Source organism: Natator depressus, chromosome 1 (genome assembly GCF_965152275.1).
Source record: "Natator depressus isolate rNatDep1 chromosome 1, rNatDep2.hap1, whole genome shotgun sequence".
In the NCBI taxonomy this organism is placed as follows: Eukaryota; Metazoa; Chordata; order Testudines; family Cheloniidae; genus Natator; species Natator depressus.
The window spans coordinates 25,136,573-25,160,934 of record NC_134234.1 but is presented as its reverse complement, the minus strand read 5'-3'; the positions used below and the strand labels follow the sequence as shown (position 1 = coordinate 25,160,934).

The 24,362-nt window shown below is 41.6% G+C and overlaps 1 protein-coding gene across 4 annotated transcripts in view; it reads right to left on the bottom strand.

The window, feature by feature from the left end:
• LOC141989589 (N-acetylated-alpha-linked acidic dipeptidase 2-like) overlaps window positions 1-24,362 on the bottom strand; it is a 54,058-nt gene that overhangs the window by 17,613 nt on the left and 12,083 nt on the right. For all 4 annotated transcript variants that reach the window (XM_074956477.1, XM_074956451.1, XM_074956457.1 and 1 more), the window contains exons 8-16: window positions 24,112-24,210; window positions 19,917-20,002; window positions 18,981-19,100; window positions 18,408-18,490; window positions 15,406-15,469; window positions 12,450-12,517; window positions 6,248-6,339; window positions 3,356-3,446; window positions 678-942 (exon numbers count right to left, since the gene is read on the bottom strand). In XM_074956477.1, the coding sequence (XP_074812578.1) occupies window positions 678-942; window positions 3,356-3,446; window positions 6,248-6,339; window positions 12,450-12,517; window positions 15,406-15,469; window positions 18,408-18,490; window positions 18,981-19,100; window positions 19,917-20,002; window positions 24,112-24,210 (968 nt within the window). The remainder of the gene's footprint in view (window positions 1-677; window positions 943-3,355; window positions 3,447-6,247; window positions 6,340-12,449; window positions 12,518-15,405; window positions 15,470-18,407; window positions 18,491-18,980; window positions 19,101-19,916; window positions 20,003-24,111; window positions 24,211-24,362) is intronic.

Below are 24,362 nucleotides of genomic sequence, written 5' to 3'. Positions count from 1 at the left end.
GGCATAAGACCAGTAGTGACAGACTACAAGGCCACTGGTGCTTTGTGGCCTGTGAGGAGGATTCCTTCTTCTCTAATCCTCCAGAGAACTCCTGCCCAAGCTTGTGCTTTAATTTTTTTATCTAAGGTATTACCATAGTAGCTGAGCATCATGTATTTATCCTCATGAGGTAGGAAGTACTATTTCCCCATTTTATTGATGGACAGAGAGGCCAATGCCCAGATTTTTAAAGGTATTTAGGCACCTTAGCACAGATCCTCAGAGGTATTTAGATGTCTAAATTCCATTGATTTCAGTAGAAGTTACGCACCAAAATACCTTTAAAAAATCTGACCCTAAGTGACTTGTCCAAGGTTAAACACAGCAGAGTAGGGATTTGAACCCATGTTTCAAGCTCTAGGCTAGCATCCCAACCTTTAGAGAGTCTGCCCTAAGTAAAGAATGAGGCAATATACAGTGTTATAAGAGACATTTTGACAGTAACTTTTTAAACCTTTATTATATTGAGAAACTTCTTAGGGAGATCTTAAAATCAGTTGTTTTATTCCGCTACAAGACACACTGAAACTCAAAGTCCAGTTTCATAGATACAACAACCATATTTCTTCCCTTTGTGTACTTCTAATTGATGCACTCAGGACAAATAAATGTTTAATGTCTGCATGGTCATTACTCACCAAATGACACTCCATAAGTCTCTACCTGTTCTTCATGTTTCTTGGCCAAATTATAGATTCTATTTGTGTATTTTCTTAAGTCTTCTCCATAATCTTGGCAGTTGAAAGGAATGACCTGGGAGTCTGCCAGTTCATACACCAGTCCTCCTCGTAACTGGGCAATGGTAAGCTGTTTTGTGAATGTGGGGTCATAAAATTGTTCTACTAACTCAAAGGTCTCGTAGACGGTGTGGTAAACTGGGTAATTGCTGAACTTGTCTGCTCTCTGAAAGAGAATAAACAACATCTCAGATGTTCTAACTAAGCCAGTTTGAGGGATGAAATTGGTCAGAAATGGCCAACAATAGATCACTACAACTTCCGTATCATGATAGCTCTTTTCCAGACACAGATGAATTACTGTCCTTACTGCTGTTTGTGTGAGGCTCCTATGAGGCAAAAAGCAATCCAAATTCGTGGGGTACTATGGCAGAACAAAAGTGTGTAGCAATCCTTACTTTCTGTCTATGGTGGCCTCTTTCTGGCCCCATCCTGAGCTCTAATACCCACTGACTCATTGCAAAAAAAAAAAAAAAGCAAAATAATCTGGTTGAGTAGCACAACTGCAAAACAGTAGTCCCATTGGATCTTGTGCAATTCAGTCACCACCTACATCTCTTCTCTCATTTCCTCCTCCTCATCTTGCACCAGACTATAATCTTTCCATTCTCTATTCTTGTCTTCTGTCCTTGTACACTCCACTGTGTGCTTTCTTTCATCCAGCCTTCTACCGTTAGAATTACCTTCCATTTCTTATGGGCCAAGTTGCCTTCCTCCTTGAAATGTATGCTTCCTCCCCCCTGAAAAAACAGCCTCCAGTGTTGACCTCTTTCTAACATTGATCTCTTTATGGACAGTGTCTCTTCCCAACTGCTCTTGAACTAACAGAATATTTCAAAACCATAGGTTAGCTCCTCAGGGCAGAGAGCTAAGGCCTGATTGTCCACTCCATCCTGTGTAACCACTTACACTTGTGCTAAGTGGGTATTAAAAAAAAACCCTACAGCTCTGATTTGGAAGTACTTCATACCCATCTTACACATTTTAAAATGGCTATGGATACTGACTGGTAAAGAATCAGGCCCCGAGTCTTTTGTGTTCTGTAAAGCATCATGCAAACATATGGAACCTGACAAATAATGATCCTAGAATCTTTAAAAGAACTTAATTAGGATTGTTAGATATATATCTTCTGCATCTCAGCTTGATTTTTTTCCTCCAAAAAGATCCAGTTTTACTAAATGTCTTCAGCCTGGCCTATACTTAAATATTTTTACTGACTTAACTATGTCCGTAAGGAGTGTGATATTTTGCTGACGCAGTTATGCTACTACATACCAGTATCTGTTTGGATCATTTTGCTTTATTGAATCAGGATAAGCTATACAGATATAAACCCTTTTATGTCAGTGTAATTGTGCTTATACCTGGAGGGGAGAGCAAGAGAGAGTTGCAGCTTTCAGTATGCCCGTATGGGTAAAATGACAAAACTTTTAGATATAGCCTCAGTCTTAAGTTCCAGTTGTCCCTGACTTTGGAGGGGAGGGATAGCTCAGTGGTTTGAGCATTGGCCTGCTAAACCTAGGGTTGTGAGTTCAATCCTTGACGGGGCCATTTAGGGATCGGGGCAAATATTCGGGATTGGTCCTGCTTTGAGCAGGGGGTTAGACTAGATGACCTCCTGAGGTCCCTTCCCGACCCTGATATTCTATGATTGTAGGACCTTGACCGTTAGTGCTAATGAAACACTTGTAAACTAGTTTAAACATAAAACTGTAGTCTAAAAGAAAAATTGAACAATCCTTTACTGCAGTGTTACAAGTGTGGTTTTTCACTTATGAGACAATGTGTCAATAGAACGAAAGAAAATGCTACATGTAAGGGGACAATGTGATATGACAGCTGCGACCAGAAGCTGACTTGATCTAACCTTCTTCTTCGAGGGCCCTCTTTGTGTAAATAGGGGGCTTAGAATGTACACATCACCATCATGGGTGAATTGTCCTTCCAGAGTTTGTTTCTTCACAAATTCAAAAATTGCATTTCTGTGCACACAGGACCTACACCAGGGGTGGCCAGCCTGAGCCTGAGAAGGAGCCAGAATTTACCAATGTACTTTGCCAAAGAGCCACAGTAATACGTCAGCAGCCCCCCGCATCAGCTCCAGCCCCTCCCCCCTGCTCCCAGTGCCTCCCACCCACCGATAGCCCCACCGATCAGCACCTCCCCCTCCCTCCCCACACCTCCCGATCAGCTGTTTTGTGGCATGCAGGAGGCTCTGGGGGAGACTGCAGAGGAGCGAGGGCATGGCACACTCAGGGGAGGGGGCGGGAAGGGGTGGAGTCGGGGCAGGGCCTGTGGCAGAGCCAGGGGTTGAGCAGTGAGCACCCCCGGCACACTGGAAAGTTGGCGCCTGTAGCTCCAGCCCCGGAGCCGGTGCCTATACAAGGAGCCGCATATTAACTTCTGAAGAGCCGCATGTGGCTCCGGAGCCACAGGTTGGCCACCCTGGACCTACATTATGAAACAGGGTTTTTTAAACAAAAAATATGGTTGAATATCCCAATTGTACAGTAACTGTTCTCAAAATAAAGCCAAACCTTGGTATCAGTTGTTTTCAGGAAATCTGGATGCCTTACCCTGTTCTTTGTATAACGGGCTCTGCCTGATGTGATTCCCAGCCGCTGAAAATAAGCTTCAAAATCACTGCCTGATCCCAGTTTGTTTATTCTACATGCAGGAAAGAAAAGGTATCAAAATGAGGCTACCGTTAGACCTAGTATGAATGATTATGCAAGGTGTTGCTAGCAGAGTTTCCAAAGCATTGTGGACAAGGCTTCTGACAAGCAAGGTCATAACGGTGTGTGTAAGGAGCCTGATGTGAGAGTGCTGTAGAATGGCACCTGGGACATCTTGGTGATCTCAAACATTAATAATCTACTGTTGACTGAAATCAATTGGGAGACTATATAAAGATGTGTTTATAGGTGGCAGACGACTGTATAATCAAAACCTTGCAAATAGTTTCCATTGCAGAAGAGGCTGTTGCTGGCATTAATTTCAAGAGGATAATGCCATCTGCTGGGCAGATGCAGCAACACAGAGGAAAGGAAAATGAGAACAACACACATAAGTATAAAGAAAAGGAGTACTTGTGGCACCTTAGAGACTAACCAATTTATTTGAGCATAAGCTTTCGTGAGCTACAGCTCACTTCATCGGATGCATACTGTGGAAAATACAGAAGATGTTTTTATACACACAAACCATGAAAAAATGGGTGTTTATCACTATAAAAGGTTTTTTCTCCCCCCACCCTACTCTCCTGCTGGTAATAGCTTATCTAAAGTGATGACTCTCCTTACAATGTGTATGATAATCAAGGTGGGCCATTTCCAGCACAAATTCAGGTTTTCTCTTCTCCCCCGCCCCCCACAAACCCACTCTCCTGTTGGTAATAGCTTATCTAAAGTGATCACTCTCCTTACAATGTGTATGATAATCAAGGTGGGCCATTTCCAGCACAAATCCAGGGTTTAACAAGAACGTCTGAGGAACAGTGGGGGGCGGGGGGAAGGAATAAACAAGGGGAAGTAAGTTACTTTTTATAATAACTCAACCATTCCCAGTCTCTATTCAAGCCTAAATTAATTGTATCCAATTTGCAAATTAATTCCAATTCAGCAGTCTCTCGTTGGAGTCTGTTTTCGAAGTTTTTTTGTTGAAGGATAGTCACTTTGAGATCAGAAATCGAGTGACCAGAGAGATTGAAGTGTTCTCTGACTGGTTTTTGAATGTCATAATTCTTGACATCTGATTTGTGTCCATTTATTCTTTTACGTAGAGACTGTCCAGTTTGACCAATGTACATGGCAGAGGGGCATTGCTGGCACATGATGGGCTATATCACATTGGTGGATGTGCAGGTGAACGAGCCTTTGATAGTGTGGCTGATGTTATTAGGCCCTGTGATGGTGTCCCCTGAGTAGATATGTGGGCACAGTTGGCAACGGGCTTTGTTGCAAGGATAGGTTCCTGGGTTAGTGGTTCTGTTGTGTGGTATGTGGTTGCTGGTGAGTATTCGCTTCAGGTTGGGGGGCTGTCTGTAGGCAAGGACTGGCCTGTCTCCCAAGATCTGTGAGAGTGATGGGTCATCCTTCAGGATAGGTTGTAGATCCTTGATAATGCGTTGGAGGGGTTTTAGTTGGGGGCTGAAGGTGATGGCTAGTGGCGTTCTGTTCTTTTCTTTGTTAGGCCTGTCCTGTAATGGCCCACCTTGATTATCATACACATTGTAAGCAGAGGTTTCAGAGTAACAGCCGTGTTAGTCTGTATTCGCAAAAAGAAAAGGAGTACTTGTGGCACCTTAGAGACTAACCAATTTATCTGAGCATAAGCTTTCATGAGCTACAGCTCACTTCATCGGATGTAAGGAGAGTGATCACTTTAGATAAGCTATTACCAGCAGGAGAGTAGGGTGGGGAGAGAGAAAACCTTTTGTAGTGATAAACACCCATTTTTTCATGGTTTGTGTGTATAAAAACATCATCATCATTTTCCACAGTATGCATCCGATGAAGTGAGCTGTAGCTCACAAAAGCTTATGCTCAGATAAATTGGTTAGTCTCTAAGGTGCCACAAGTACTCCTTTTCTTTTTGCGAATACAGACTAACACGGCTGTTAACTCTGAAACACACAAGTATATGGAGGAGGGGAAAAGCATGGCATTCTGGATTGGATTTGTTTATTTGTACATGTACATGCTTCTAGGAAATTAAATCTAATAAAGGCCAGCTCCTCAAATGGTTGGAGCTCCATTGAAGCCAATAAAACTATATGTATCAGCCGAGGATCTGCTCAGGAAGTCTGATCCTAGCGCTTACTTAGGTGAGAAACCTCACTGAATTCATGTGAGCAGGGGCTACAGGATTGGGGCAACAGACTTGGGACACTTGAATCAAGTAACATTAGGGGCTAAATTCCATTTACCTTACTGACATGATTAGTCCCATCTTGTGAGTAAGGATTTAGTCTTGGCAGGCAGGAGCATGTAAACAACTGTATAGTTTCCACGGGGATGTTTTAATTTAGATAGCGACATTTACTGTAGATCACCTTGCATATTTAAAGGCATTTAAGTACACATCTGTATATATATAGTAAGTCATGGCCTTTTATAGTCAACTGCACCAAAAAAGAAAGAACAACCCTCCTTCTTAACTACTGTGGCAGTTTCTTTTAACAAAACATTTGTTTATCCTAACAAGAATACAGCACTAGATTGTTTTCCAAAGTGTTATTAACAGGACATTTAAACTTTTGTTTACCAATTGGCACAGGTACCGCCAATGTGGGTTTGCAAAAACTTTTCCTAAAGTCATCGATACTGCTAGCTACTCACCTGCTACTAGGCATTTTTGTATGATCACTATCAATGGCAACGATGCTTTTAAAAACAACACAGAGTGATGCATTTGAAACACTGACTTGAGGGAAGGGGAAAAAGACCCATACAGTTTCATGAACTTGCCTGGGATGACTTTTACTTTCTGTTGAGGGGTCCTTTTCAAGCCAACTCTCATAGAGAGACTTGCCTTCGTAACCCTCATCAGGGCTTGCAATCTGGGGAGGCAAAGCACGTGCTCGTAATGAAAGTGTTTCTGCTTCCAGTTGAACTTTATCAAAAGGAGATGCATACTGTTAATCTGCATTATTCTTGATCTCAAATGTTAACAAATATGTGGCTTTACGTATGTCATTTACAATCGATGGGTCCCGATCCTGAGCTGCGTACATCCCGCACTTGGAACAACTTGAAGGAGCAGGGCTTCTTGACACCAGCCATATGCTGGGGCTGGCCAGAGCACAGTCTAGTCACTGGTGTAAATTAGAGCAGTGCTGAGGGTTGCTCTGACTTATGCCCTTTGGACTATGGCCTTTAGGGACGCTCTGAGTGGCAGCCTGGGATGCCCCAACCACACTCCTTTCCCCTTGGGAATGCCCTCTCTGCTAGGAACTGGGAGACAACAGCCCTAGCCCACTCAAGGTTCTCCCTAGCCAGGGACGATATTCTCCCCACACAGGCTGAGCCTGCATTACAGGTGCTTTGTGCTACTGGAGGAGTGAAAAGCAGATGCACTGGAAGGCAGGATCTGGACCATAATAATAATAACTTATATAAGGGAAGTGCCTTGAAGTCTTGACTGAGATCAGGGCTCCACTGTGCATAGTAAGAGACAGTCCCTACCTCAGAGTATCTGGAATCTAAATAGACAAGACTGGCAAAGTCTGCGTTATTATCCCCATTATACAGAGGGGGAACTGAGAGATTTTATTCGATGACTTGCCCAAGGTCAAACAGGGTATGTATGGCAGAGCTGCGACTTGAACCCAGGTCCCCAACCACCAGACTGTCCTTCAAGAGGGAGGACTGAAGATAATCTTGTCCATTTCAATACCTTTCCAAAACCAAAGAGATGTGACAAGCAAAGCTTGCAAAAGCAGCCTGAACTCATTTCCCTGGAAAGCTGGAGATTTCACAAACACAAGAACTACAAAGCTGGGAGTGAACCGTTTCAGAATACTGGAGGGGGTCACTTTCTGCATTGAATAGCTATAGCTATAAAGATATACACTCCAAACTGAAAATCTTTAGGGTTCTGACCTCTGAGATTATGCCTGAAGCTAGCAGAAAAACAAGCTTGTGAAATAACTGCCTGGCTGCTATCATTACCCAAGCACTTTGGTCAGGTTTGGGGGCTAAACTCAAAATGAGACCTCAGCAGGAGCACGCTGAAGTCTACAGTGAAGTGCTCCATGCTCCAGTACAGACTTTATCCTGACATTATCGGCCAAACCATTACCAGGTAACGTAAAAACCATTTTTTCGTCTTTTCCATAGCACAGGAATAGCTTAATATAACCTAATGTTTGCAGTGGCTTAAATCCAATCCTAGGCACTCTCATACCTTCAGGGTTGATTTTACATAGTGCAGATGCCGAGTTTGGCAGATATAAACACAGGATAAAAAGTGACGAACAGGACAAGGGAACCCAATCCTGTATTAATGCAAGTGTTGCAAATGGCTATTAAATGATTCCTGCCATGCAGTAGGGCCAAAGAGAGAGGAGTGAGTAGCTAAGGATCTCAATTCCATGCTGAGGATCATGCTTAAGCCCATCCCTCCTCAGAAATCTCTACCTCATGCACCACACTCCTCCTTATAACTTGCTCTCTTGGGTGTAAGGGAGATGGGGTAAAGGGGCCTTAAGAATGATTTCAGCCCAGCGTAAAGGATTATGCCGAGTGCATCACCTTGCTTTTACCCATAGCCTCCACTCACAGCTGCACTGAAGTGCAACAACCTACCATACCCTGCTGTGCTTGGGGCTGGGGGGGAAGGATGGAGGGAAATTCAACCCTACACAGAGGGCCAGCACCAGACATAGGTTCCACTTCAACCCTTGCTTTGAAGGATTAGTGGAGACTGCAGAGGTGCAAAGGTTTTGTGCTGTCCCCCTGCATAGGATAGTATTTCAATCCAGGCAAGGACTTGTTGAATCAGGGCCTTGTGGTACATTTTCTTGCTTCTCAATTATTTCCTCAAAGCAATGACATTTTAATTAGCATTTCAACACTAATGAACCTAGTCCTATGCATCCCAATGGTCTATACTTTTGTGGAAAGCTTCCATTGAGTCAATTTTCCAATCACTACTGAAGTTGCTCCTTTATAGCTCAAAAGGAGCTACATGCACTATTATCGAAAGGACAGAAGATCCCTTAGTCTCTCATTGAAATAAATGAAGTCACTATTTGAGATAAATTAAGATAACAAAAATAAAAGATTGGTATTTAAAAAGAAGTATAAATTGAGCAGCTTTTTGCAATCCTTAATTTCTAAGGATAACTAGGAGGTAGGTTGTCTGTGCTTGTTCTCTGAATTTCATAGAATCATAAAAATGTAGGGCTGGAAGGGACGTCAAGAAATCAGCAAATCCAGCCCCCTGAGCTGATGCAGGGCCAAGTAAACCTAGCCCATCCCCGACGTCCAACCTGTTCATAAAAACCTCCAATGAACAGCATTCCATATTCTCCCTTGGAAGCCTATTCCAAAGTTTAATTAACCTGATAGATCGAAAGTCATTCTACTATGTAACCTAAATCTCCCTTGCTGAAGATTAAGCCCATTACTTCTTGTCCTACTTTCACTGGACATGGAGGACAACTGAAGAACATATCTCAAGACTGTTATCAGATCTCCCCACTCAGTCTTCTTTTCTCAAGACTAGGCATACTCAGTATTTTTAATCTTTTCTGACAGGTCAGCCTTTCTAAATCCCATCACTTTTGTTGCTCTCCTCTGGACTGTCTCCAATTTGTCCACATCTTCCCTAAAGTGTGACACAAGGACTGCAGAGCCTGCCCAAAAGTGGGCCCCTCCCTGCTCCTCCTCTTCCTCCCGAGCCCCACCCTCAACCAAGCCAAAAGCCAGAGCAGGCTGGGAGCTGTGGACCCAGGGCAGGAGGGTCTGCGGATCCCCACAACTGCCTGCGCGCCATGCACGACTCTTACCTGGACCCGACTCTGTCTGGGGAACCACAGCCTGGCCATGGTAAGAGACATATGGGCAGCTGTGGGAAGCCACGCCATGGACCCTCAACTTGCCCGGGGTGAGGAGGTCAAGAGCAGCCCCCGGCCCGTGTCCATATTCATCCCCCTCCCCCTGCCCAGGGCAGAAAGGTCTACGGCACAGCTCCCCACCTCTACCCATGAGGCTCTTACCATGTCCGGGATGCTGTGGGGATCCATAGATCCTCCTGCCCTGGGGTTGGAGGGTGAAGGGCAGGGCAGGGACATGGGCTGGTGGCTGCTCTCAACCCTCCCATCCCAGTCTGGTGGAGGGTCCATGGCGCAGCGCCCCACCGCTGTCCGGGCTCCATGGCTGGGCTCCAGCTGCCGGCCTGACTGGGAGGGGCAAGGCACATGCTGAAAAGTGGGAAGGCCGTGGCCTCCTGGTCGCCCCTATTCCATTGCCCTGGGTGTGACGCCTGGAATTGGACACAGTACTCCATCTGAGGCCTCACCGGTGCTGAGCAGAGTGGGACAATTACATCCTATGTCGTAATATGTCATGCCTGTTAAAACTCCCCAGAGTAATATTAACATTTTTCACAACTGCATCACACTGTTGGCTTATATTCAATTTGTGATTCATTATAACCCCCCCAGATATTTTTCAGCAGTACTACTGCCTAGCCAGTTATTCCACCCCATTCTTGCTGCCTCCATGCCCTACTGCCTTAAGAGCTCTTCGGGACAGAGATGCTGAGCCCTTAACTGTGACCGTAATGCTAGCAAAGGAATGCAGAGCTCAAAATTGCCAGTGAACTGAAAAATCCATTATTCACACAGCTTTACTCGTGGCCACTGGTGGACATTAATGAGCCTCTACCACTTTAAATGAAGATCTTAAAATACATCTGGAAGAAGAGGAGAAGTCCTAAATGAGCATGTAGGGGAAGTGCCTCTGTGCATCTGGTTATAGGACTGTCTATGGCTCTTTGACCTTTGTAAAGTTGTAATGGGCTCAAGCCTCGTCGTCTGTTGATTTTCACCAGTCCTGCAGTTAGAAGAATGAAGACGTGAAAATGTGGCTCTCCACAAGCTACACAAGTTTTTGGCCAGTCCCTCCCTAAGGAATTTAGGAAGGTGAATAACTGCATTAGAAAAAAACAGTCACTTCCAGGACATAAAAAGACAACTGCTTTCCTTAGGGTCCGATGAACAGCTTTAGTTGCACTGGAGGAATAAATACATCAAGCGTCATGATCTTCCGTATCCTCGAGAAGGGTGAGGACATTCTCCAGTTTACTTAGACAAAGCAATCAGAAACAGAGAGAAATAGGAGATGAGCCATTAGATTACCTCGGGGATGGAGACAGCAGAACAGAACAAAAACTGGGGAAACTGCTCTTTGAATGAAGACAAAAAGCAGAGAGAGGAAAAGAATCAGAATAAAGTTGTGTCTTTTATCTACAAACTAATACAAAAAAGAAATCCAGATCATTCCAAGACTGACTTCAAACATGTCAGAGAATAGACAGGACTTTTCAATGACAATAAATGCATCCCCATGATAAATGAAGTAGTGGAAAACATGAATGAATATAACGTAGTACTGGGAATTCCTTGATACCGAGAGAGCATTCAATTACTGAGTGCTCCTGAGGCCCTTCGTTGTTCTATGCTACACTTATGTATTATTCAAACTCTTAACAGAGGGGCTTTTTCCAAAAGAAGACATGCTCAGGCCTCTCAACCATCTGATGGTATTTAGTTGGAAGTTACCTGGCTAAACACAAATGCCTAACTTAACGTGTGATGTAAAATGGTGGAGGCACCACTAACAATGTTTTTCACTCAAAGCATTTTTGGTCTGTTTCTCTTCACAGATGGCTCCCTGGGTGAATGAGGAAAGGGAGTAATCCTAATCTGTTTCTTTCAGCAGTAGGAGTGTTTGCAAGTGAAACAGCCTTTCCTTCATTGTGTGAAGTGTTACTGCTGTGCTGATAATCTCACAAACATTTCCCTTTCCTCCTCAAAAGAGAGAGAGGAAAAAAAACCAGGAAGAGGTGAAAAGGGAGGGGAACGCACAAGAAGGAAACACAAAGTTGAAACAGTTGAAGATGAAGAAGCACATAGTCTAGAAACCTTGTGCATTATTTTGTGCATAAAGGAGTATGATTTACGCTTGAGAACAACCCAGACTAGGAAGAGTCTTTCATAGCAGGGGACACTAGATATCTCAGTGGGGGTCAACTTTTTGTGTCTGTGCCAATAGTTGACATCCACTGCAGGGACTAATGAGTGGGTGATCTCAGTCCAGTTCCTAGTGAACAGATGTCGAGCAGAAATGTCAAAGACTGGAGATGGAAAGTGAATTAACCTATCTGTCTCTGGAGGTGGCTCAAGATGAGGCACTTTGGTGATAAACTCCACTATTCACAAGCCCAGAATTCATACAAAAGACACTTGTATGGCAAGATGAAGCTTGCTCTATATATTTGAAAACTGTCAGTTCTCATTCTTAAATGAGTAGAATGAATTCTCTTGAAGAGCCACATTTTATATGCATTCAAGGAGAAGCAGCATCCTTTAATGTGCCTGCCATCTACAGTAACAGAAGATCTAATGAGCATTACTAAGAAAGAAAGAGAAAACGATAGCGATCTGGGACATCATTTGTTCAAATTGGGTATATCTGACGCATTGGAAGAACAATTTAATCCTTTGATAAATACTGAGGTATTTTGGAAGGGGAGTGAAAAGAGATTTAGGGGGATAAGATGAAGAGTAAGGCGGGCACCAAGCCAATTTCTTTTAAATCTTTTCCATTTTCAGGATTTCTTTTTAAATACCATTTTTAATTCCTTCCAGCTTCCTGTCCACTTGTCCAATAACTTAGCTTTTAGTGGGTTGACTATCTTATTCTTGGTGTTTTAAAAATATACACTGTAATATAGTTTTGTTTGCTTTAGTAATACTCTTGATCCTTCATAGACCACTGAAGAGCAACTGTGGGCCTGGATCATGTCCTAATGAATGGAAAATTTGCCACTGACATCAATGGGAGCAGGATCAGTGCCTCTGCAGGCTACAAACTAATCTGCAGTAAGTTTGTGACTTCAGTTATCAGAAAGTCATATGTAGCAAACACTTCGCTTTTGTACCTCTTCTGTCAGATTATACACCAATTTGTAGAGAAGGGGGCTGCAGTCAACTCTTAAAGTGTAGTTGCCTGAAAACCAAACACAGACAGGGAAATCTTTTTATACATGGCTTTGACTCCCTGCTAATGGACCAAACCCTGCTGTTCTCACCTGGGCAAAGCTCTCATTGACTCCAAGAGGAGTTTTAGCTAAGTAAGGACTGCAGGTCTTGGCGCAAAGCAATTACAAATACAGATTGTCTAGTTAGATTTACAATACATAAAGCACTTCTCCTAAACTCATCTTTGTCACAGATTCCAAATACAATCATAAAAATTAGACCTGGCATTGAGCCTCAAGCTCAACCCACCTCCCCCCCCAAAAATTATACACGCCCTCACCACATATACCAACCCCATTCGGTTCTTTCCCTAAAGCCTGTGTGAACAGATGCACCCTGCAATGTGCCCTGAAAATCAGCAGATCTGTGCTATTTTGGATTGGGAGGAGGGAAAACAAGTACCAGTGTGGAAGTCCCCCCACAGAAGAAATCCTGCCAGCAGCTGCTTTTCTCCTATAATGAGGGATTTAGCTTCTGTCTTATAATGAATGCCTTTGCTGACCGCAACTATAGCAGTGAGATATTAGGAGAGAGACCAGCTCTCAAGTAAGCGATCCCCAGGCCTTTTAGAGCTTTATATGTAAAAATTAAGACCCTAAACTTCATCCAGAAAACAGCAGTGCTCTGCAATCTGCATTGGCTGCTTGTCGTGTGCTCGCCACAAAATGCACTGCCTAACAAGCAGGTGTCTGCTCCCACATTCTGCACCACTGTTAGTTTGCAAGTTGATTTAAGTGAAGATAGAACACACTACAGCAAGCCAGTATTCAGGTGACAAAGGCATAGATTATGGCAGCAAGGTCCACGGCCAAAAGAAACCGTCACTATCTTCTAACCAGACAAAAGCGCAAAACGGCCTTCCTAGAAAATGTTAGATGATCATCTAACGTCAGCTGAGAGAATCCAATCATACCCACAGACAGCAAACTCTAGCAACAAATGGTGGGTACATAGGGATATATAATAACTCTGCCATATCTGATAGTTTATGTTTCGTTAGAACTGTTAGCAGATTTTGGTAATATTTTAGAGCAGTTTATTGTTTCTGGCTGAACAGACAAATGAGATTCACATTAAAACTAGTCAGACAACTACGGTAATGTAATAATGGAAAAGAACACGGGGTTACATTAGCTAGCACAGCCAAGGAGTTTGTGTATTTAGCCATTGGAAATTAGATGCAAGGCAACGTTCGCAAAGGACACCAACCATTTTCTGTGTGAAAGGACAATGAATAAGATAAATGTGCTGTATTGAACTTGGCACAGTGCAGAACGTACCGTGATGTACTAACTGATTCCTCCGAGGAATATAGATGCTATCATACCATGGGGGATTCAAATGCCTGGTGTCAGGGGAAAGAGGGCTAATGTACTTAAAACAGTGCACTGAAGCGTGGCACCAGTTTTGTTTATTATAGGTTTCATAATGCTTTACTTTCATATTTCGCTTTGATATGTAAACAAAGGCACCACTGCATAATCAAGATTTGGAAGCAAATTGGCACTGCAACAGCATGCTGGCTCCAAATCATCTCCAATAGATGTGTTACAATACACACTGTGAATATGAAGTAGCTGATAAAGCTATTATTTCAGCAGCAAGATCTTCTGTAGACGTGAAATATAGGCTAAAAGTCTGCTCTACTTTTTACACAGCATGTAGGCTGTGTAATTGAAGGAACAGCTCTGATTTCCGCCCCTATCCCTGATTCTTACTGAGCATTTAGAAAGCAGGTTTTGTTTTTGTTTCCAGTCATTGTGTGATGAAGAGAATTCTCTGCTGACCCAAACCGAACTGAACTATTAAACATTCATGGTGAAACCTACTTCACTCATGCAAAGAAACCAGAGTAATTGGGGTTTACAGGGACAAAGTTTAGATAGAATGTGGCACCCTCTAACAAAATGAGGCCACGGTGCAGCACAGCACCCACTCTCCCCTGGCTGCTACCCCGGGGATGGAATGGTAGCTGCAGCCCCAACAATAATCATTGGTGTCACTGAACACTGGGATGTGATGGGGTATTGACGTCATCACCCTGACTTAGATCACGTGGCGGGAAATAAAGTCCAGTTTCTTACCAGTATTCCTGTGCCAGAATCTTAATACGTCCTCTGCAGCACTTGAGTGGTGTGGTAGGGCCAGCTGAACCATGCAGCTGTGGATCACTCCCCCTCTAGGCCACTCTCAACCTCCCCTCGTTGCTGGCATGGAGAGCCCACCCCAGTGCACACAGCCTATGCAAGGGCTCTACTGGCACATCTCTGCACAGACAGAACACGTGGCATAGCTCATGGCAGGGGTCTGTGGCCGCAGGGTGAACTCCATCCCCAGTGAACTCAAAGCTTAAAGCGATAACATGAGTTGTCTTGTGATACTTCAGTACACTGTACCACGAGACATTATACCGTAACTCCATTGAGTAAAAGGAGTCAGTCTGGTACAGTGAACATTGTCTTCCATAAACTACATAGCAAACTGGATATCAAAGCAAACGTAGTGATGAAATAGATTAAAACCCAAGTTAAACTGCTGAACTCATTAAAATATCAATATTAAGCCCTGACCTTTTCAGGAGACATATTTAAGGTATATTTATATAATCACCTGCCTTTGGCGTAAAGATCTCTCCCCGAGTACATAGCTCATGACGGTGCTATTTGCTGTGGGAAAATAGTATGAGAACCGAGTTGGATTCTCTCTCCACTCTCCTCTAAACTTGCCTCTGCCCTGTGCATTCTCAATATCCTGTTATGTACCTTGCATCACAAATCCTTGATGCAGTAATAAATATGCAGCAAAATGTTAACCTACATCTAGGAAGCCAATAGACAAAAAAATGATTAGACACACCTTCTATAGAAGAATCTGTGTTGATGTAAGCAACGGCCCGTTCCTGAAGAACTTTAGCATTCTCCTGTAGTTGTGAAAAGGGAAACATGTTTACTTTACTGATAATATGTGATCATGTAATGTTGCAACATTAATACTATAAAAAACAAAGGGGTTCTGGACCAGTCCAGGTGAGAGGTACTATATAAATGCCTAACTATAGTAATGAATAAGATTGGCCCGTGGTGAGGGAGCGTGAAATTCAGCTGTGCTAGCTGTGGTGTTTTTAAAGTTGATCTTCAAACCATTCATGAAATATTAGAGGTGCCAGCTGCACCGCCATCAGAAGGAAGATGTGGGGCTGAGGCTATTGGTGGTATTATTATAATTGCATGATGTCACCACAGGACAGAATTAAGCCGGTATGGGTGCCTTAATTGTGCATTTCCATCACTTGACTTGTCTGGATTTCTTTCAAGATTAAGATTAATTCTGAATTTTGTGGGTTTGCAACACTTGTTTTTGGGATAATTACAATATCCCTCTCCTGTGTTTTACCCTGAATTACTGATATGGGCTCTCAGCCTTAACTCCATTTTAACTAGAGCTGCTGAAATTTAGAATTTCCGTTCCACAGGAAACTCTTACATTAAAAAAAAACAAACCACACACACAATCTGAATTGGAATGAAAAGACAAAATGTTGAAGTTTCACAAAAAAAAATTGTTTCAAGTAAATCAAAATGTTTCATTCTCATTTTGACTATTTAAATGTCGCTATTTTTATTTTACAAATTGGTAATTGGTTTTGAAATTGGTATTCTGATTGTAAGTGGTGATTTGGTACTCAGTATTCTACTTGGTTTTATAATTGGTACTTGGCTTTGTCAATTGATATTCTATCTTTTTTTTTTTTTGGTAATCATTCTATTTGGTAATTTTCTACTGTAAAGTAGTATAGTATACAAATGATATAAGAATCAAATGTAAAAATAAATATATTATAAAATAAATGATCTGATGGAGGATTTCCCCAATGGTGTGTGTGTGTGTCTGAAAGAGAGACAAAGTGTCTGTATAAAAAGAGAAAGAAAGGGAAGGCCTGAGCATGTATATATATTCACTAGGCACTTGATTTGAATGAATCACTTCATTTATGAACAGATGTTTCCATAACTAGGGGGTACTGATACATTTTCAGATATTGTGTTCACAACCCTCACCTAATGAGCAAAGGGTTAGTTTTCCTCAAGACTTAGTGGATGAAAGATTGTCCAGGTAAATAACTGCAGAGGACCTTTAATGTGAACATTGACTAGCATATCTAGAGTCAGAGTCTAATCCAGGATTCAGAGGGAGAGAATGGATGGCACCAAAATGAAGCTAAAAGGCAATGAACTAGAGACAATGGGCCTAAAGTCTGAGAGGTTGTTAGGGTCCAGAGATTCAGTATGACTCTGCCATTGGGTGAACAATGGATAACTGGGTATTAAATTATCAAACCAAAAGTACCTTAGGACAATGATTCACAAAAAGAAATTCCATTATATGCCTGCAGAAACAGACGTGCTTGATGAGAATTGGTGTTTTTTAAATGTTTTACATTCACTGGAGCTCAGTCCTGTTAGCTATGAGTTTTTACGCTTCTTACTGCTGGAGTTTAGTTGGGATGAATATTTACTCCCCAGAGTTTAGTTTTCCTCAAGTCAATTGGTGTTACACTTAAATTTTGGTTTTCTTGTTAGTGACAAAACTTCCTCTGCATTAAGCAGAGTGGGCAGGCGAGTCTATTTCAGTTGAATATTGGAGAATGTACTTGTGAAAGAAGTTCAAGGGCAGTGGGAACCTCAAATTTGCCATCAAACAGGAAAACAGGATTCCTTTGGACATTAGGAATAAACATTGTCCATTTTCATTTGTCACAGTATTCTATGGTTTTTGGTTTTGTTCCAATGGCAGCGCAGGGGGATGGACTAGATAACCTCTGGAGGTCCCTGCTAGCTGTACACTTCTATGATTCTATGAATGTAGGCACATGAATTTAAATGTTATACAGCAGCATAAAATAGAATATAGTTTTTTAAATGAAAAGTTATTTTGAAACAAAAAAAAAATCAAAATGTCTCTAAACAAATTGTTTCAAAATGAAATTTCATCAAAATCAAAATTTTCCCTGCCCACCATTTTTGATTTCAACAAACCAACATTTTCCAATGGAGAAAATTTTCCACTCTAATTTTAACCTCGGGTTCGTCAGTGAGTTAAGATAAATTTTGATTAAGTCCTATATTTCTTAGTAGGACTGACCAATCCACTTGCAGCATAAGAACTGAGGGCCAGATTGCCTTACGCATGGTGAACCCCTATGAAGAGTGAAGTGGGAGGAAAACTCCATAGATTCCCCTCTCTCTGCTGGAGAGATGTGGGGAAACTCAGAGTCAGGCAGTCTGGGCTCCCACAACTGAATTAGCCCTGGGACTAGCACCCAAATCTCTGGGACCCACAGGAGGCAAAAGCCATCCACAAAAAGATGTCTGGTCCCTTTCCTTTGCAAAGGAGGGTTGAATTCTACAGGCAGAGGGCTCTGTGGATGTCTGTGGATCACCAGGGCATGATCTAACTTTCAATTTGTAGAGGCCATTTTGTTTGTTGAAGAAACAGATTTTCAAGCAGGACAGCAATTTACCATACTCTTCCTTGGTGTATTTGATTCAAAGCCGACAGTCCTGTAGCTTTTAAATCTTAAGAGGAGCTAGGGCACGCAGACCATTGTTATTAGTTAGTTAGCATTTATATTAGGGTAGTGTCCAGGAGCCCCAGTTAGGACCCTGCTGTGCTACAAACAACTGCGCCCTGATCCTACAATGGGCTCTGTATAGACAGACCCCCCTGAATCTGCATGGAGCTCCATTAATTTAAATGGGGTCTGTCCACATAGACTCCATTGCAGGATTAGGGCCATATACGCAGACATAGGCCTGGACATGTTCATCCGTCATGCTTTTGTACTATTCTTTATTTACCTCAGCCCACTCTGTGGAACCTAATAGTCCAAATTCTTCTGCATCCCAGCTAGCAAAAATAATAGTTCTTTTAGGTCTCCAACCTGTAATCACATAGTAAAATTTGACTTAAAGAGAAAAATTGTAATAGAGACTGCCACAGTTGACTGAGTCGCTTAAATAAAAATTAGTACATCATGAAAAATGATGTATAATATGTATCAGTGAAATTTTTTCACCCCAAATTCCGCAGATCAGCACATCCACTGCAATATTTTTATTGTAAAGACAAAACTCTCAGAGCACATAACATTACACAGGCAAGGACAGCAGAAATTCAAGCAACTCACATCATATGTGATGTTAAGCTCATTGCAGATATATATGTTTAGGAGCTCCCCCAGTTCCTCACTCACATGCACGTGCACACACATATAAGAAGTTGCAATGCCTATTATGTGAAATTCAACCCTATGCATAGGGCAAACATAAAGTCTATGCATCTGCTTACTGGTAAATTCCACGCAATTTATCAAAATAGTGTTTTTCATAGCCCTTGTGTTTCATCTTCTCCATTTATAATGAATAAGTTACCTTCCATTGCCATTTTGCCAAAACTCCGAGCAACTTCTTGAAGAACAGCTGTACCAGTGGTTGGATCAATCCCACCAAATACCCAGGAGTCTCTATGTCCTCCCAGAATAATATATCTGTCTGGAAACAAAGATAAAGAATCAGTCTTTAATTCGGAATACACTTGGGGTACCTATAATTCAGTCTTTCCCTTTAACCTCATTCCCCACCTTCCGAAACCACAATGAAAACTAATTTCAGTGTTTTAAAAAGCCCAGCCTATTAGCCCTGCTGACCTTGTTGCAGTTTACAATCTGACACAAAAATGCTTTTTTAATTTTTTTTTCCAGTTTACAACCTTTGTACCTACATAGACTTGTTTTAAGAATCTTTTCATCCCTTATCTTGGAACCACTGTTAGAATAAAATTACCCGGATCTGTTTGCTCAATGACGATTTGAGCAATTTTAGACTCTGTGCTTTTGAGATGGAACCCAGATGTAGAATTCAAATCAGAACACAGAATTAAATACCAACTACCCTAAAGTTTGTATCCAGGGTTTCAATTTAGGCCACTATAAAGACACAAGCAGCTGAGAAATGTGGATCTAGACCTTGGTTCATATCCTGAATCTCCAAAGTTCAGGATGTTGTGGGATCCAGCACTTTGTTCAGCTCATCACTTTGTGTTGCATTAGAATATGCTGGTGTAAGACTGTATGAATGATGTGCTAGAGACCCTATAGAAAATGAGATATCTTGTGCAAGGCTGTCCCAGTGAGCTGTTTACTGTAGCATTCTTATGTACCACTTACAGATCTCTTTGCAGGAACACTGTGATGGGAGGGACAAGATGACCTAGTAAGTCTTTTCCAGTTTCAAATTCTATCTGATTATCTCTGAAAAGTTAAACCTCATGCCACCTAAGAACATCTTCACCAAATGCAAAAAGCTCACCTGGTTCCTCTGCTCCACTGATAGTGCCGATAACATTGTAAATTCGTGTTATTTTGTTGTGAGTGTGGACATGCATTCTGACCTTTCTGAAACAAAAGCAAAATGAAGTCGTGATCCATGACTTGAGGAGGCATTTGCTAGGGTTGGAACTGTGATAGATGAACCAATTTTAAACATGTTTTACAAACACAGTTAGAACAAGCTCTTGTACCTTTACAATAGCCATTTAAACACCATAGTGGAATGAGGCTGGATTAGCACCCACAAAAGGGTTGGGTTGTAGCCTATCTCCATGTAGAGGGGATGAATTGTATTTCAATCACCCATTTAGTTCCCTAAAATAAATGGAGTTTTTGCAGCGAGGAATGAATTAGGCCAAGGTAAGAAAAAATATGTTTAGATATTTACGATTCTCTTAATGGCGAAATTAATGAGAGGACTAGTTACCATTGTCAAACTATCAAGAAAACACCAATTGAAACTTAAAATATAAAAGTTGAGAACACAGTCTATGAGCACAATTTTATCGTTAAAGCTTTAAGATTATAATCCGGCAACACTGGTCAACCAATTCGCAGCGACTTGCTATGTGACCTTGGCTAACATCTCAACTTCTGTATAATAGGAATATTGAAAACTTATCTCTGTAATAAACTGTTTTGCAATCTATGAATGAAATTACTTATACATGGTCAATGTGCTAAGCATGATTATCAGTTTACAGGATCTATACCAGGGCTGTACAAGTTCCTTATTTTTATTTGAAACTGAAGGATGACAAGAAAAATTCCACCAAACACACCAATTCCTAGACTTTCAAAGTTCTTTATGAAATTTGTCACTATGGTTTCAAAGAGAGTCATGCCAATAATATCTCCTTGCAATACTTTTAAGACAGGGTAGATTAACAGCAGGCCCACAGATCATGCTAAAAACAAAAAGTAATATCTGAAAGTATATTAAATTTTGGCCCAAATGATTGGACAATATTTAATTATGGGAATCTGTTTTTAAAAATTTCATAAGAACATGCTGCTTTTCTTTATAGAAATATGATGAGTAAGTTTGATTATATGGTAACTGGAGAAACAGACATTAAAATTGCATGAAACAACTGAACGGTGAAAACATTTGAATAAATTGAGTATTTCTCCAAGAACATTAAAACAGCCGATCAAAGTGATCAAGCTTTGCCAGACCATTAAAAAATCATTCATTTATTAGAAACTCTGTAAAAGACAGGGAATATTCAGTCCTCTCTCTCTTTGTGAAACAAAACACACATTTGTCTGCCCTGGGCAAAAATCCAACAGGGTCTCATTTGAAGTTATTTTCTCAATGGCAAAGCTCTCTAGCTGTCAAAACCAATACCTTCTTCAGCACAACTAATGGATTTTTGCCCGGAAGAGAAGCTAAGCCCAAGGCCTTGAGCCTGCAAAGAGTTGGTGCACAAGTGCTTGCAGGATCAGTGCCCTGAGCTTGTAGTACAGTGAAACCATGGGAGCTTCTCCAAGAACTGACTTAAAAGGACACTGTCAAGTAGGTTAGGGTGTCAAAAATCCTATGAATAAGTATGTCCTCAAGAAATGTGATTAGCAACTTAATACAAGTTTTGTTCATTTTCATATTGTTTTTCCTCTCATTATACAGTTTATTGCTCTCCAGTGTGCTCAAAACATTTTGGATCAGATCCTCAAAGGCATTTAGGTGCCTAACTCCCACTGATTTCAATGGGAGGTAAAAGCCTAAATACCTTATGGATCTAGGCTTTTGTCCCTCTAGAAGGGGTACTACCCCCTTAAGGAATAGTCTGGCGCTTATAGCTGAAGCAAGTCTGGGTACTTTCAAGGATCACTCTGCCGTAACCTGGGCTATTTAAACAGGAGGAGGAAACTAGAAGGCATGCAGCTTCAGAGAGCAGAAATGATATACTTAATGAAATATTACTGTTAACTGATTTGAAACAGTTGGGTGTAAGCATAGTAACAGCATGGACTCAGTGCATGTAGGGATATTGGCCACTGAGCTGGCAGACAAAGTGGCAAAAAATGCTGTCAAACACCAGTAAGTTGATTTAGCGATCCCTTTAAGAAAACTGGAATTTAAAAATCTAATTAAAAATGAGTTTAAGAGAGGAATGGAAGGAAATATGGGAAAAGAAACGGATGGAAAAATATTCCATGAAATATTCCCAAGAGTTGAAAATGCTGATATACTCCACAGCGCTGAGAGAAAGAACGAAGTGGCTCTATTTAGAATTTTAACTGGCCATTGTGGCTTAGATAGTAATTTGTTACTAACAAACATAAAGATAGATAATGTGGGACATGCAAGATCCAGGAAACAATTGATTACTCCTTTGGGAGTGTGAAGAATGTATCATCAAAAGGGGGTATTTATATGAAAAACTTTAAGGCCTCTAAGTATCAAAATTCTCACTGCAGTGCCTACTAAGAGCATCAGGAAAATGAGGCCCTATTAAAAAATACAGCAATATTGCAACTCTTTAAAGAATATTGGAAAAGGTGAAAGACTGATTCACAAGTGAGTCTGCTTTGTCATAAAACATCAGATGAAGAAGAAGGAGGAGGAGGCATGCAGATTGCAATGGGTCTTGGTCTTTCTCTTAGGGTCTTGGGGACTAGCGTGACCAGGCCCAGAGACTTTATTTGCTGACTCTCAGTTCAGGAGCTCTGAACCAGGGCCCCACAGTAAGGGCCTTATGAACTTTGTTAAGATTGCTCCTTCACTGAGACCTTCTTAAAGGGGGCATCTGTTTTATTAGTTTGTTTTGGCTTCCCCTTGCTTGGATCCTTTACAGTCCCCTTTATGTCAAGTGTCAAATTTGTTCTGTTGACATTTTTGTTTGTATGCTTTCTAAATCTTCAGTAAGTTTTAACATACACCCGAAAAAAAAAATCCAATTAATACTTCAATTTTTAAAATTTAAACATGTCCTTGCAGTGTTGGAAAAAACACATCATTATACCCTCCTGTTCATGATCTTTCAAACTACCTCCTGTCCCACTGGCAATGGAATACTGTCCCTCTGTCAGTCAATGACAGCCACGTGGCGCATTACCATAGTAATGCATTTTTTAGCTTCATTTAATGCAGTTTAGTGGCTGGAAGCTAGGAAAAGGAAGCATCACCATGTGACCAGATAGGTCTCTGCAGACTATCAGCTCCATGGCCCATGGTTTATGACCCTCTCTGCTAGTGCCAGAGAGCCGGAAAATGAAACTGACCAGTTTTGTTTCACTATACAAGCTGAGTGAAGTATTAAAAGCAAATGTAACCCATGCACCTTCTTGGTGTGGTGTTCTGTCCCATCCAAGACCACTTAGAGAGAGTTAAAAAAATGAGTCTGCTCTACAGCCTTACCTAAGAGCAACTTGACTTTTAGCTCATGCAGTAAAGGCTCATGCACTAAGCTCCAGAGGTCCCCGGTTCAATCCCACCCACCGATGACTGAGGTCTGTTGGCATTACACAAACACAGTATTGCAAACCCCAAGCATTCAAAAATCATAGGTCACAGCCCCAAAAATATGAGTAGATTTTTTTAAATTAGTATATTTTGGGGTTTTTTTATTTGCCTTCTTAGGTTCACATTTCCAAGCTTTCCTTTGAAACTAGGAAGGCTAGAAACTTTGGAGAGCAGCTGATCTGTGGGCCCCAGCCACGCCCATACTCCATAGCTCTAACTCCAAGGGATTCTCATAGAAGGCTTCCATGGGACTCGGGAAAAGGTGAAGGCAAGTGAGCCACTGCAGAAGTTGTGCTCCATTCAGAAATAGAAGGGAAGAAAAGGGCCCAGAAACAGAAAGGGTTTAAAACATTTGCTTTTCACTTAACAGTGGAAAAACAGTTAATAAAAAGGCTAGTTACTGTCGATCAGAGTTAAATTTTGAAAGTGTCAAGAAAGTGTAATAAAAGACCTGAGAAAGGAGATATGCATGGCCTCAATGACTGTTGATGTCAATGGCAGTGTTCTCATTGTCACCGAGCAGGCCCATTGTTTTAACATTTTATCTTTAAATCCTAAAGATTCTCATCCAATCATACTGCCCATTTCAGAGGGAAGTTAGTTTCCCCTCTAAGGTCAGAGATGTAATATTCCTCAGAATCATACTCTGAAAGGTTTGGTTTGGTTTTTCAGTGTTCAATAAATAGGCAAAAGTGCTCAAACAGACCTTATAGAATAGCTGCCTGCAAATCCAGGCCCAATGTTGTAAGACACATTGAGGTTTCCCCTCCAGCTATTGTCTGGTGCTGCAGGTCCTCCCAGGATGCTGTTAAGTGAAAACCAAGACAAACACAGTTGGCCAATTTGCTAAAAGTAGAAGTCTCCCCAGTGGAACAGCACACCTGAAAATGAGTGTGAGGAAGGATTACAAAGCTCTAAAAGATTGTGTTGCACAAACTGTATGTGCAACCATTTACT